The sequence below is a fragment of the Anas acuta genome, chromosome 1, assembly GCF_963932015.1.
Source record: "Anas acuta chromosome 1, bAnaAcu1.1, whole genome shotgun sequence".
Classification (NCBI taxonomy): domain Eukaryota; kingdom Metazoa; phylum Chordata; class Aves; order Anseriformes; family Anatidae; genus Anas; species Anas acuta.
The window spans coordinates 190,031,820-190,044,393 of NC_088979.1; the positions used below are offsets into that span (position 1 = coordinate 190,031,820).

At 44.4% G+C, this 12,574-nt stretch overlaps 1 protein-coding gene across 4 annotated transcripts; it reads right to left on the reverse strand.

Annotated features, from left to right (window-relative positions):
• Positions 1-4,498: 4,498 nt before the first annotated feature.
• Positions 4,499-12,110, reverse strand: CBLL1 (Cbl proto-oncogene like 1). 4 transcript variants are annotated; one of them, XM_068669766.1, is made up of 6 exons: positions 12,089-12,110; positions 8,761-8,928; positions 8,307-8,407; positions 8,010-8,093; positions 7,146-7,219; positions 4,499-6,590 (listed from the first exon to the last, which is right to left on the reverse strand). In XM_068669766.1, the coding sequence occupies exons 1-6, from the start codon at positions 12,090-12,092 to the stop codon at positions 5,549-5,551; spliced, it is 1,473 nt and encodes a 490-aa protein (XP_068525867.1). In that variant the 5' UTR covers positions 12,093-12,110; the 3' UTR covers positions 4,499-5,548. The 4 variants fall into 4 exon arrangements, with proteins under 4 accessions (XP_068525867.1, XP_068525865.1, XP_068525864.1 ...); XM_068669764.1 differs by lacking the exon at positions 12,089-12,110 and adding an exon at positions 11,468-11,561 and having other exon boundaries at positions 8,307-8,404; XM_068669763.1 differs by lacking the exon at positions 12,089-12,110 and adding an exon at positions 11,468-11,561.
• Between the last annotated feature and the right edge of the window lie 464 nt (positions 12,111-12,574).

A 12,574-nucleotide genomic window follows, 5' to 3' on the forward strand; every position in this document is an offset into this window, starting at 1 on the left:
CAGTTCTGATGTTTTTTGTGGTTTCTGGTGATTTATGTGATTTTTTTTTTCTGGTTATTTCTGCATTCAACTTTGTTTCTCTCATACCACTAATGTTTCTCCTGGTAGTTTACCCTCACACAGCACATAGTCTTGCTCTGCCATGGGATATGGTGGCCATGCAGCTCTACCAGCCTGTTTTTGACACAGGGACCTTCGAAAACCCAGAGCTTGCTCTTCCACTGAGCAGTTGCTGCTCGGTCAGAGCAGTACCGCATGGTGTTTTTTAATCTTTTACTCAAGAATAAATGAAAATGCCAATTTCATACCTGCTTTCTTTTTGGAGAGCTGGCTGGTATCATCGATCCATTAGCACATACCCTGAGCCCACCTCTCCCCAGCACAGTGCAGATTCTTGGTAACTTTGTAATAGTCGGCTTAGAGCCAGCAAGAGGGTGGGAAAGACAGAAGCCGAAGAGCCTGAGATGCTCAAGGCTTTCACTTTTGTAATGCAGAAGAGATGGTGTGAAACCTGGAAACAAAACCAAAAATCAAAGTGATTCAGTTATTTGAGGTCTGGGGACTGATGGAGAGAGTTTTATAACATGTGAGCCCATATTTTTTTTCTATTTCTAACTAAGTTCATAGTTTGGAAACAGGGAAAAGTGTCTGTAAATGCTACTAGAAGAGAAACATCAATTACACCTCTCCATTCCTCATCCCTGTGCCAAACGCAGACGGCTTGCTTCTTGCGCTCCTCTTTCTATAGCTGCTCCTCTACACTTCCTAAGAAAATGCCTGAAAGTTTACCTGACCCAGAAATGGCAAGGAACAAGTGCAGGAGTTCTCATTAGCACTCAGGTAATTTGATTTAGTGTAGGAAATCATTCACTGTGATTTTGGAGCTGTGTTCAGGCACTGGTTTTCACAAACAAAACTGAATAAAACACGGCAGACTGGAATGTTTTCACGTCTATTTAAAATCATTTTTCTTGTTCTTTTGCTTTAATCATTTAAATTGCAGTTTTACTGCAAAACACCAGCATACAGAAATGGAGCATTCCTGCCTGTTTGTGAATGGAAATGATCCCCCTTTCCATTACCAGAAGTGTGTTACACTTCTAAGTCCCGTTAGCACTCACTGATAACAGCATCAGGACGACTGAGCCAATCTAACAGCTTCCTGCTGCTATTCCACCCACATCTTTCAGGAAGCATGCTGGATTTTTTAATCTTTTAATCTCTGCTAATCTCTTACACTCAGAAACCAAATCAAAACTGGAAAAAATAAAAAAATTAAAAAAAATAACGCCCCACAGTCAGAGAACAAGCAAATACAATTCAGAGGAGGAAAAGCTGCTGAAGACACAGTGGCTAAATCAAGACTAAGAGGAGCTTTAATCTTCATTATTCTCATTCATGTTGCCCAAAGAAATGCAGCTATTTTGGTTTACAAACCACTCAGTATGAACTATCTGTGAATATAAATACCTGAGCACAGTGCAGAACCAGCTGAGGGCACCATTTCCATACAGAGATGAATTCACTGTTGCTAGGAATTGTTGTTAACATCATCAAGTAAAAAACACTGAAAATACAACCTGTGTAACACTGATATGTCCTTTAGAAATGTAGAGTCAAGATGAAAATGAACAAAATTAGGTCAGAGGTTGGACTCGATGATCTTGGGGTCTCTTCCAACCTAGAAATTCTGTGATTCTGTGAAATTCTGTGAAAATCAGACCTGAGTTTTACAGAGCAGGAAGCATTTTAGGAAGAGAGAGGTGTGCTCTACTTGATGAACAGAGAAAGTGTAACCACAATTCTGTTTCTGAGAGCACTTGACTTTACATAACACAGAAGACAGACCGGTTTGCTCCATTTACTTCATGTCTGCAAACTCCAGCATGAAATTAATACAAATTACTTCCACTTATTTTCTAACAATCTGAATTTGACTCTCCCTTTGAGAGCCATGACCACAAAGGAGTGGACACTCTATCCACTATGGACTTCCAACTCTCCCAGATTAGATCTAAGACATTTTTTCTTTTTTAAACAAACATGAAAAACGGCACTTAAATGGCACTCGCCACATCAAGCACCCAATCTTTATGCTCATAGCTTTCTCAAAACCTGAAGAAAGAAGCATTCATGCAATTAGCTGCTTGTCATGAAGCATGCACGGTTGCAGGCGATCCTGTAAGCAAAATTAGAGATGGAAATGAAGATAAATTTGAAACCACGGATGTCTCCAGGCCATCCGTTTGTGTCCTCTAATTAATTCCATTGTGAACACAAACTATCATCAAACTCTTTTTCATTCCCTTAAATGGCCCCGTTGGAGGATCTCATGATAGCAAACATTTTAATGTTGTCAGAGGTCTCTTAAAACCAGAGCTCTGCTTGTCAATGCCTCAGGAGGGAGATCACTGCCACTGGCAGGGATAAACGTTCAGCATAAAACCGGCTCAATTCAGTGGCTGTCTTTAAAGGAAGACCCAACTAGGAATGCAAAGAATTCAAAAAGTACTTCTCACCATCTCAAAGACCCTTAATCATACAGGGAAATACAATATATGGCATTGCTGAACTTCACACTGAAATTACCAGGGTCTTAAAAATAAAATAAAAACTCCAAAGAAAAACATAAACGAAGACAATTGTCAATGTAACAATTCAACCAATGCAAGCATGTTTTAATTTTGTAAATACGAGAGTATCAATGTTACCCTTTATAGGTAAACTTAAGACTTCAAAATGTAAAACACAGTTAGGTCTTCCAATCCAAGCAATACACAGAAGTTTGACCCAAGTCCAAATCCTTTCCACAGGAGATGACTTTTCAGCAACTTCTCAGTCACAAAGACTTTTGATCCATTAAACGATTCAAGGGATCCCATTAACTTCTGGTGTAATAAAAAAAAAAAATCAGTAATACTTTGGGGTCATTATACAGCAATCACATCAACTTTGCCTCAAATATCAACAAAACCCCCAAATTCTCAGTTTCTACACTGACATATATTTGTCTTCTGTGCTTTTTGATGGAGCAAGGGCTGCTCTTGTCCCTTAACCAACTAAAGTTAAATTCTCCCAGGATTTTCAGAGAAGTGCTTCAAAAATAGCTTAAAAAATGAAGCAATGGACACAGGTATGAAACCTTCATCTGCTTCGCAACAGACTAGGTAATCTTTAACAAAAATCCATAATCTGATTTATTTCTAAAAACTAGCATGATGAAGAGAGTTGGGTTACTTTGTCAGCACCATATTTGAGGGTTAATAGCTGATTTCAGAGAGCCTTACTTTACAAAACAGAGCATGCTGGTGATGCTGGCACACCGCTGTGTTGTGGTTTACCCCTGCGCAGCAGCGTGCCATGTGGTACCCGAGTAAATCTCGCAGCACAAACAAAATGCAGCCGGTGCCAAAAGCCATCGGTAAGTCTCTCCAGAAAAGGTCTGCCAGCCGTCAGCTTGGCTCTCCGGAGTCAAGGAGCATCAGTCACTTCAGACGTGTGGATTTCCTCTGCAATGAAGTTACATTCTGTAACACAAATCTGCCCAAAACAACCTCCTAATAGCAATGAGAAAAGGGAGAGTTTAAAGGTTCCTCATGTATTTATTATAAATTACAGAAACAAAACACTGCTGGCGGTCATTTTCTCCTTCACGCACACTGAAGCACTCAATCGTCATCCTGCCATGTACCGCAGCACAATACCACAACCAACCTTTTTTCTTTGCCAGTGTTTTATTTAAAATGACTTATTCTGCAGAGAAACCAAACCAAAGAACTCTGTCTTCGAAACAGGCACACCACAGCTGAGCACTTTCTGCCAGCTGACACGTACCAGCCATTTGCACACCCCAGAATTTACTGTACATCCCAGAATTTATTTGCACATCTCCAAAGAGCTGTCACACAGCTGCATTTGTTTGAAAGGTAGAGCAAAAGATTTGCCCGTTGCCACAAAGAAATCAATGGCAGTCAAGGACAGAGCAGATTTAGAGAACACTTGCTCAGGTAATTTAAAAAATACACGGTTGACACAGAACTACAAAATTTGTAATGTTGTACTGCCAGAGCTCTTCGATAAACTAAACAATTATGAGGCAGGAAAAAAAAGTTACAAAATAGAGTGAGGTTTTAAAGAGAATTCAGATTTTCAGTAGGAAATTACAAACCTTAAAAAAAAGAACAGGCAGGATTTCTTCATCTAAAATCACCACTACTAGAAACGTGACATTTTGGAGAAAAAGAAAAAAAGGCTCATCACTAACATTGATTAGAAACACAAAGGCAAACATTCAAAACTGTCTTATCACTGTCTGGCTCAGTTACCAGCTGCACTTAAAGAGAACATTCACATCTTATATTTAAGAGCATGCTTATAAAACCTAAATCTGGGGCCAGAACAGCCCCCAGGGCCTGCCTATATTGCCACCTTTATTAAAAAAAAAAAAAAAAAAAAGGACTCAACTGTCCAATTAAGGATGTAGCACAAAAGTTGAAACAACAGATAAAAGGTGTGTAGCTTTTATTATTTTTTTCGTATCTACATGAGGGATTTCAGACCCCTTCTTTCACGTTACCAAATGGGAAGTTTTCCAACTGTACGTATTATATAAAGTGACAGAGGTAAATGCCACTTCACCAAAAGCAATCTTCTTCTCTCAGACATGGCAAGCCAGCTCACGGCCACTTCCACACAAACATAAGCATAAGTAAACAAGATAGTTTGAATTCACACCACTGAGGAGTGTACATGTAAACAGAATCTTCTCAAACAAAACCAGCCCCAAAACCACCACCCACACCCGTAACATCATAACCCGCTTTTGTGTCACGCCCAAAGCTGCATTTCTGGTAAATTTATCTTGGTCTTGATACCGCACAAATTAAAAAAGACAAAAAAAAGAAACTAAAACAAACCCAACAAACCTGAAATACAGTGTTTGGATGTCTGACTTCTCCTGTCATGAATTCACCGTAGCCTGAATTCATTGAAAGTAACAGTAAATGTTAGTAAAAATATCAGTTTCCTTAGTATTGCCCCTTATGTTTCCCACTTGGATAGCATCAGTGCCAAAACGGTGTCCTGGAACCGTGTCTGTGTTAACTTCACATAAAAACCCAGCACTTTTACAACCATGTTTCAATTTAATTATTGTACACAGGTTAACAAAAATGTATCACAAGTGAAACTAAACATTGGATTTAACAAAAACAATATTCAGAATGGTACAACACGTGTTCTTTTTCTCCAGGAAGTAATATTACAAGCGTTCATCTTAAGGACAATTTAGCCACACTATAGACAGAAGTTCTGTTAAAATGCAACTGTGGTCTACTAAGCCACTTATTTTAGCACTACAGAGTATCTGAAGTCAGAGTCCTACATCCAAGGCTTAAAAATCATTAAAGATCCAAACCCCAAAACGTCTTACAGTCAAAATGACAGTATTTAAAAAAACAACCCCCCCCTCCCCGACAATTAATTAAAAGGCTGTTGTATATAGTTTTATCCTCTTCATAGCACTCTCTATTCATGTAACTGCTCGTTATCATTGGTAATAGGGTCTGTATCTGGCTTGATCAGGGTGGTGCGGTCCAGGAAGAGGGGCCTGAGCAGGAGGCCCTTGCATTCTCGGCGGTGGAGGCGGCCCTCGTGGAGCTGGCCAAATCCCTGGACTCATCCCCCCTGGCTGCGTGAAGGGGGGGCTAAGAGTTCCTTGGTCTTCACTGAACTGTGGCAAAGAGTTAGGGTTGTAGTGGTGGGGAGGGGGCGCGCTTACGTTTACGGGGGGGCCTCCGTGCTGAGGAGGGGGAGGTCCCGGAGGAGGATGATTCATGTAGGGTGGCATCTGGGCAATTATATGTCCAGGCGGCGGGGTGATGGGAGGAGGAGCAGAGGTCATTGGCGGCGGAGGAGCTTGGCTGTACACCATGTGAGGAGTGCCCGCTGCCTGGGGGGGATGCTGCAAAGGGTGGCTTATCGGAGGAGGCGGTGGGGGGGGCGGCGCGTAATGCTGCTGCGGAGGCATGATGTGGTGAGGGTGCGTTACCACGGGCTGCCCCTGGTACTCGGGGTGATGGTGAGCGGGTGCCGGGGCCGGCGGAGGTGGTTCTCGAGCCCCCGAACTGGAATCATCCTGAATGGGAACAGTTATCAGGTTGCTGTGTTTCCTGGTGGAGATGCGGAAGGTGTCCTGACTGACCGGGCGAGGCGGCGGCGGAGCCATGGCCATCTCCGCCGGAGGAGCACGGATGTCTTCGTGGGGCTGGTTGTAATGCTCGTGGGGCACGTGCTGCAGAGGAGGCGGGGGCATCATGATGTGCTGCTTCGGCGGGATGTGGCTCATGTGGTGTTTCTCAGGCGGCATTATGAAGCGCTCAGGAATTTCAGCAGGTGGCGGGGCAATCGGAGGGTGAACGGGCTCAAGCGGAGGGCGAGTAACGGGCTTTCCGGCCCTCATATGGCGGTGGTTGATGTGAGCTTGTAGGTCCCTCTGTGACAGGTAAGTTCTCTTGCACCCTTGGACAATGCTACACATGAAGAGAGACCCTCGTACGCACTGCTCGATGCGCTGCACAGGTTCGTTACAGCTGAAGGAAGAAAATATTAGTTTACTGTCATCACAGAGAGAATAATCTCCAAGTTTTTGTCATTGCTGTTGTTAAACACCAACCATTTTACCAAAATTATCCAAATTAGACATCACATTTCCCCCCCAACTGTAACAATGAAAAATGTTTTGTTGATTTTGAAGTTAAACTAACTTGTAAGCCTCCAAATACAACTATAAAATAACAAAAATTTCATGGGGTAGAAATTTAGACATAGCGTCACCCTCTGCCACAAATTCCCTTGGCGTTTTAGTACTTAACCAGGGTCACACTCAGTAATTAAACAGCTTCTTGCTCCTTTTCAAACTCGAGCAATTACACTTTATCTACACAGATATTTAAACAGCAACGTAAACATTAATCTTTCACACTCTATTAACTGTGAGATAGGAAGCTATAATCAAGTGGTGCAGTAAGAGTACTCTGCTCTCCTAAATGTACATAAATAAGAAACACGCTAATACATTATCCGAAATGAGGCATTTAATTTTCTCTCCTACATTTCCTTTAAGAACAAATTTCAAGAGAACTTACCCCGGACACATCTTGTCTCCCTTTTTCTCATGTAGTATAGCACAGTCATAGCAGAAAACATGCTTGCAAGGTATCTGGAAGAAAAAAAGGCTCTGTCAACACAAGATGCATCATTCCACAGCACACAATTCCTAAGAATAGAAGCACTTAAGTTACTCATGAAACAAACAGATACGATGTAGCAGTTAGCAGTCTACTTTAAATAGAACAGTTGAAAAACAGTGAGTTTGGGGCTTGGGAAAGCAAGGTTTTAGTTTTGTTGTTTTTTTAAAAAAAGTTGGCAAAAAGTATAGGTAAAAAATTAAAGTTTTCCAGTAATATTGAACCTTTACAGAAACTGTATATGCAGTCTAATTACACTTGCCTTATGTGCATGCAGGAAATGTTTTAAAAGCATCATCAATCACCAACAATCATCAGGTCAGAGCCCTCGGTCTGCTACATCACACAAATCTAAATCTCAGGGAATTAGTTACACTAGTTTTAAAGACATAAAAGTGTTTTCTAACTTGGCTGTAAATCACCCAGGGACATAAAAAGCTTACTTTTAAAGCCAAGTGGTACAAGACTGAAAACCACTGAACTTGAAAGACTTTTGCTCCTATTTTGGGGTTGTTGTTCGTTTTAAAGCTTTTCATTTTAACACTTTCAAGCTTGCTTTACTAAATCAAGGAGCAAAGTAAACTCAGCCAGAACAAAACATTTCAGCAATTAAGGCCCTGGTTCCATCCTGATATTCTTCTGCTGCTGATTTCAGCAGACCTCTGAATAAACTATCTCTAGAAGCTTTGCAGTGATACAGCAAGACCTGGTTGTACCTAAAGCGAAACCACGGCTGCTGCTTCCCCTGGTGGTTTTACTCACCATGCGCCCGTAGGTTTTGATGGGCAATCCACACTTATCGCAGAAGTGGACGGGCGTATCGTCCTTCTCCCCCAGCAAGTTTATCTGGTAGAAGAGAGAAAGAGGTAGGGAGAAAAATCACTAAAGCTGCTTATTTTAATCATCATCCATCAGCTCATTACTTCTGTATTAGCTGAGAATGCAGCAAGAACCCCACAAACATGAGAAAGCAGAGAATAAATTTTTAGCAAGGGAAGCACTGTTATTTTATAAAGTATTCACAGAAAAAGATCCATGGTTTTCCATCTGTGACTGTACCTTATAGTCCCAGAAAATGGGTCCAGGGAACCTCCTCTGATTTCCAAACATTTCACCTCCTTTGCATTCGTACCGCTCCTCTTCGTTATAATCAAATTCTTCTGTGGAAAGAAGAAAAGAGGAGAAGACAAGCCAGCTACAACACCTCCCTGGCTGACACCAGCTGCTGTTAAGGGCATGCATCATTGTGTACTGAAATAATCAAGAAAGGCCTCGACATTCCCAGCCTGCTGGGCCCATTCTGCAAGAAGGTACAATGAGAACAGCAAAAAAACACTTTGGGAATTGGCATCATTTATGCCTTATAGCACTGCAGTACCTGGAAATGTGAAACTTGCTTTGCAGTGTACAGAACTTCTGATTCTAAGTCCCCAAAAATGACCGAAGTCTTGAACAAAGCTGCAGAATAACATGCTTCCTTCCTACAGGGCTGGTGGTTGGAGTAGCTACTTACCTTCATCACCAGCTTGGGTCTTGGAAGGCATCCTGTTCATATTTCTGGGAGCCCGAGGTGCGGGTTTGGCTTTATTGGTCTGCTTTGAGATCAGTTTTATAGGGATTCTTCTACGAACATCAAGACCACCCAATGATCCTGAACTATTTGTTCCTTGCAAATCATTGTCTGTGAAACAAGAAAAGGTTGTTATTTCGCAGCTATTAAATAGCATCTGAAAAGGCTAAATATTAAAAGAACTGTTCTAAGAAAAAATAATTTTAAGGACTGCTTATACAACATACCAAAGTTTAATAACTAGAAAATAGTCACATGCAATTTCTTCTAGATGTTGGGTCACAAAATTGTTTTCAAAACAACCATGGTTTTAGGAAATTTACCTCTAGAAACTAAGTTATTAAAAAAAATAAACAAAAAACAAACTAGTCTTTCATTTTTGCACAGCAGGAAAAAAAGGTTAACTGTACAGCTCTTAGCACAGCATGAGCAGTACTGAAGAGCCAATTCTTTGTATAACCTTAATAGCATGGAATTTCTTACAAGAAAGCATTTTTACAGTTTATGTGAACTGTTCACTGAACAAGTAGGAAGGAAACCAGTCTCCGCATCAACTCACAGCACCTTGACACATCACTGAGAGGTTTGGCATAAAGAATCACAGAAATACTGGTGCTTAGGGTACGCAGAAGTATCCTTGCTAAAGCGAAACTGACTGCTCTCTGCTACCGAATTCTCATTAACCAGATTTAAAGCCGACTACCAGGGCAAAGGAAGCCAGAAATTGTCTGACTCATGCCTAAGCACACATGGGCTCCATGAGAGTGTGGTGGTGACAAAGCAACAAGCAACTCCAAGGAAGGGGGTACAAGGCACAAACTACCCCAGCTTCCAGTACATCTGCCTTAACCCACCACACAGCTCCTCATTTCCACCAAAATTGAATTACAGCCTTCACAGATCTGCCCGGCTCACTTCCTTTCTAATTGAAAATCTTGTCAACACACATCCCCACCAGCCTTTTACAAAAAAGGGTTGAAGTTCTAAAAAAAAAAAAATAATAATAATAATAAATAAACACTATTTGACTCCTATCCAGAAGCCCTTACATCTTTTACCCACTACAGGAACTAGGTGGGTATACACCTGAGGAACACCAGCAGTGAAATTCACATTTTGAAACCAAACCTCCCGAGAGCTTCATTTGGAAGCCTCATGCACATGCCAGCATTTTCGGGGATGTGGTTTGGGTGTTTTTATTCACAGCTTTCAGACTGAAGCCCTGTCCATGCTTTTAACTGGAGAAGTGAAGTTATAAATATTTAACGTTGCTGTCATTTCTGGTCTGTCATGAGAGGACTTCACATCAGAGGCTGGAAACGTTTCAGGGGGGATGCAGTGCACCTCTGAGCTGTGCCACAAGCTGTTGGGGTGTGAGATATTGCTATAAATCATTCAGCACCTAACACCAGAATTAGGAACTGCAACAAAGTATCATATAAGGACTCTACCCAGGCAGTCACTGTACCTCAGCATGGAGAGCCCCTGGTTTTCTGAGTTAGATAAAACTTCCTGATTTCCTGTAACACTGCTTCACCCCAAAAGGCATCACACAAACCAGCAAAGACAACAAAAAAAATGACAAAACCTGGTCATATATCTGTTCATTTGCTTTTTTCAGACTGTCCTGTTGGCTGGACAGGTGGCCCTGCAAGCAAACTCAGGCACCATGTTTATGGGGAGACAGGCCAGCACATCAAAGGCAATGCTAAATGCTGAAGCTGCCTCTATTCCACTTGCTGGGAAGATCTGTTTTTCACTATATTATACAAAGACTCCACTACAGACCAAAAAAGTCCACAAAGACCTCAGCATATATGGCTAACTACAACAGATCTTGAGACAAAACTTCACACACTCCACCGACCTGCCATAGGAAGCAGTTACACTCTGACACTTCCCAAGAGCTTTGCGAGCTCGGGATATTTACCCGGCTTAGAGACTGGCTGAACCAAACGAGCAAGTTTTAGTCACTCGTATTTACAGGAGAACAGACTCCAGTCTGAGCACGCAAACCCAGCAGGATTAAGCCCCGACTGAAACAACAACAAAAAAGGGCCCGAAATGAAGAAGCCCCACCCCCAAAAAGCACCTGAAGCGTTTAACTACTTGGAGAAGATGCAACAGAAGCTGAGAGTATCACCTTCACGAGCTTTGCTTATATTTTTCAATCCCAGGGGTTCTTAAAATCACAGAGTCAGAGAACGACTAAGGTTGAAGCCCTCCCAGACCATCTGGTCCAACCACCCCCTGCCACCAATGCCACCACTAACCCATGTCCCCAAGCACCACGTCCAACCTCTCCTTGAACACCCCCAGGGACGGGGACTCCACCACCTCCCTGGGCAACCCGTCCCAGTGCCTGACTGCTCTTTCTGACAGGAATGGCTCCTCATTGCCCCCTCACTCCCTCCCCGCTCCCTCCCCGAGCCGCCCGCACCCCTCCCCCGGGCCGGGCTCCCTCAGCGCAGGCCGCACGCTCCCGCCCCCCCTCCCCCCGCCGCCCCCCGGCCCCAAGGCCCGGCGGAGGCCGCTCGCTGCCCGCCTGCAGCGCGGGGGCCGCGTCCCGGGGCCGGGGGGGTCCCTGAGGGGCGCGGGGGGGCCCCGAGGCCGCGCGGGAGGCGCCGAGGCCGCGCCGCCGGCTCCTCACCAGTGTGGGCCATGGCGCGGCGCGGGGCGCTCTGGGAGCGGAAGGGCGAGGCCGGAAGCGGAAGCGAGGGCTGGGAGCACGCGGGGGGGGCGGGGAGGGGGGGGCGGCACCGGGGCTCCGTTACCGGGGGAGGGGGAGGAGAGGGAGGAGGGGGTGGTGCCGCGGTGGCTGATGGGATGGTGCCGGAGCGGGGCATGCTGGAAGTTGTAGTGCCGGGCATCCAGCGCATGCGCGGTGAGGGAGGGGAGGGGGAGAGGGGGTGGGCGCCATGTTGGGGGGCTGTGAGGGGAAGGGAGGAGGGGGGGGGGCATGGCGGGGCTGGGGGCGCGGGGCTCTGCCCGCCTCGGCGCTCTGTGGCAAAACACGGCCCTGGGCCGCCTCCGGGAGGGATGGAAAGGCAAAATGAGGCAGTTCGGGAGCCCTGCCTGGGAGCTTGGTGGGAAGCAGTGCCAGAACAGTGGGTTTCTAATGAATTAAACACGTCTGAAACTGCGCCGGGCTCCAGCTGCTGGCTGTCATCACCACGGGAGTGATAACAGAATAACAGAATCATTAAGGCTGGAAAAGACCTCCAGGATCATCTGGTCCAGCTATCACCCTACTACCAATGCCACCACTAACCCATGTCCCCAGGCACCACGTCCAACCTCTCCTTGAACACCCCCAGGGACGGTGACTCCACCACCTCCCTGGGCAACCCGTCCCAGTGCCTGACTGCTAAATGGCTTAAAACTGGAGCAATCCTTTAACCAGGTTTATAAAAACTTAAAATGGCTCGACAGAACAGTGGACCTGCAAGATGCACTGAAGCTTCATAGGAAGAGTGCCCTGCCCCAGAGACTACATGCCGGATTTCCATGAAGTTAGGGGTTTGAAAATATCACGTAAAGAATGTGTAGAGCACGGAAGGAATATACAAATAATGAAATCCCAGGCTATAGGGCTGAAAAGGCCCTCAGTCTCAAATAGCACCTCATAACTAAAGCTGGGACAACTCCAAACACTCCAGGCTGGTCAGAATCCTGCTGAAGGTCCTCAGGATGGGGACCTTGTGTCCTGACACAAAAATTTCGCTATTATCTTTGTAGCCCTGACTTCACAAAACAG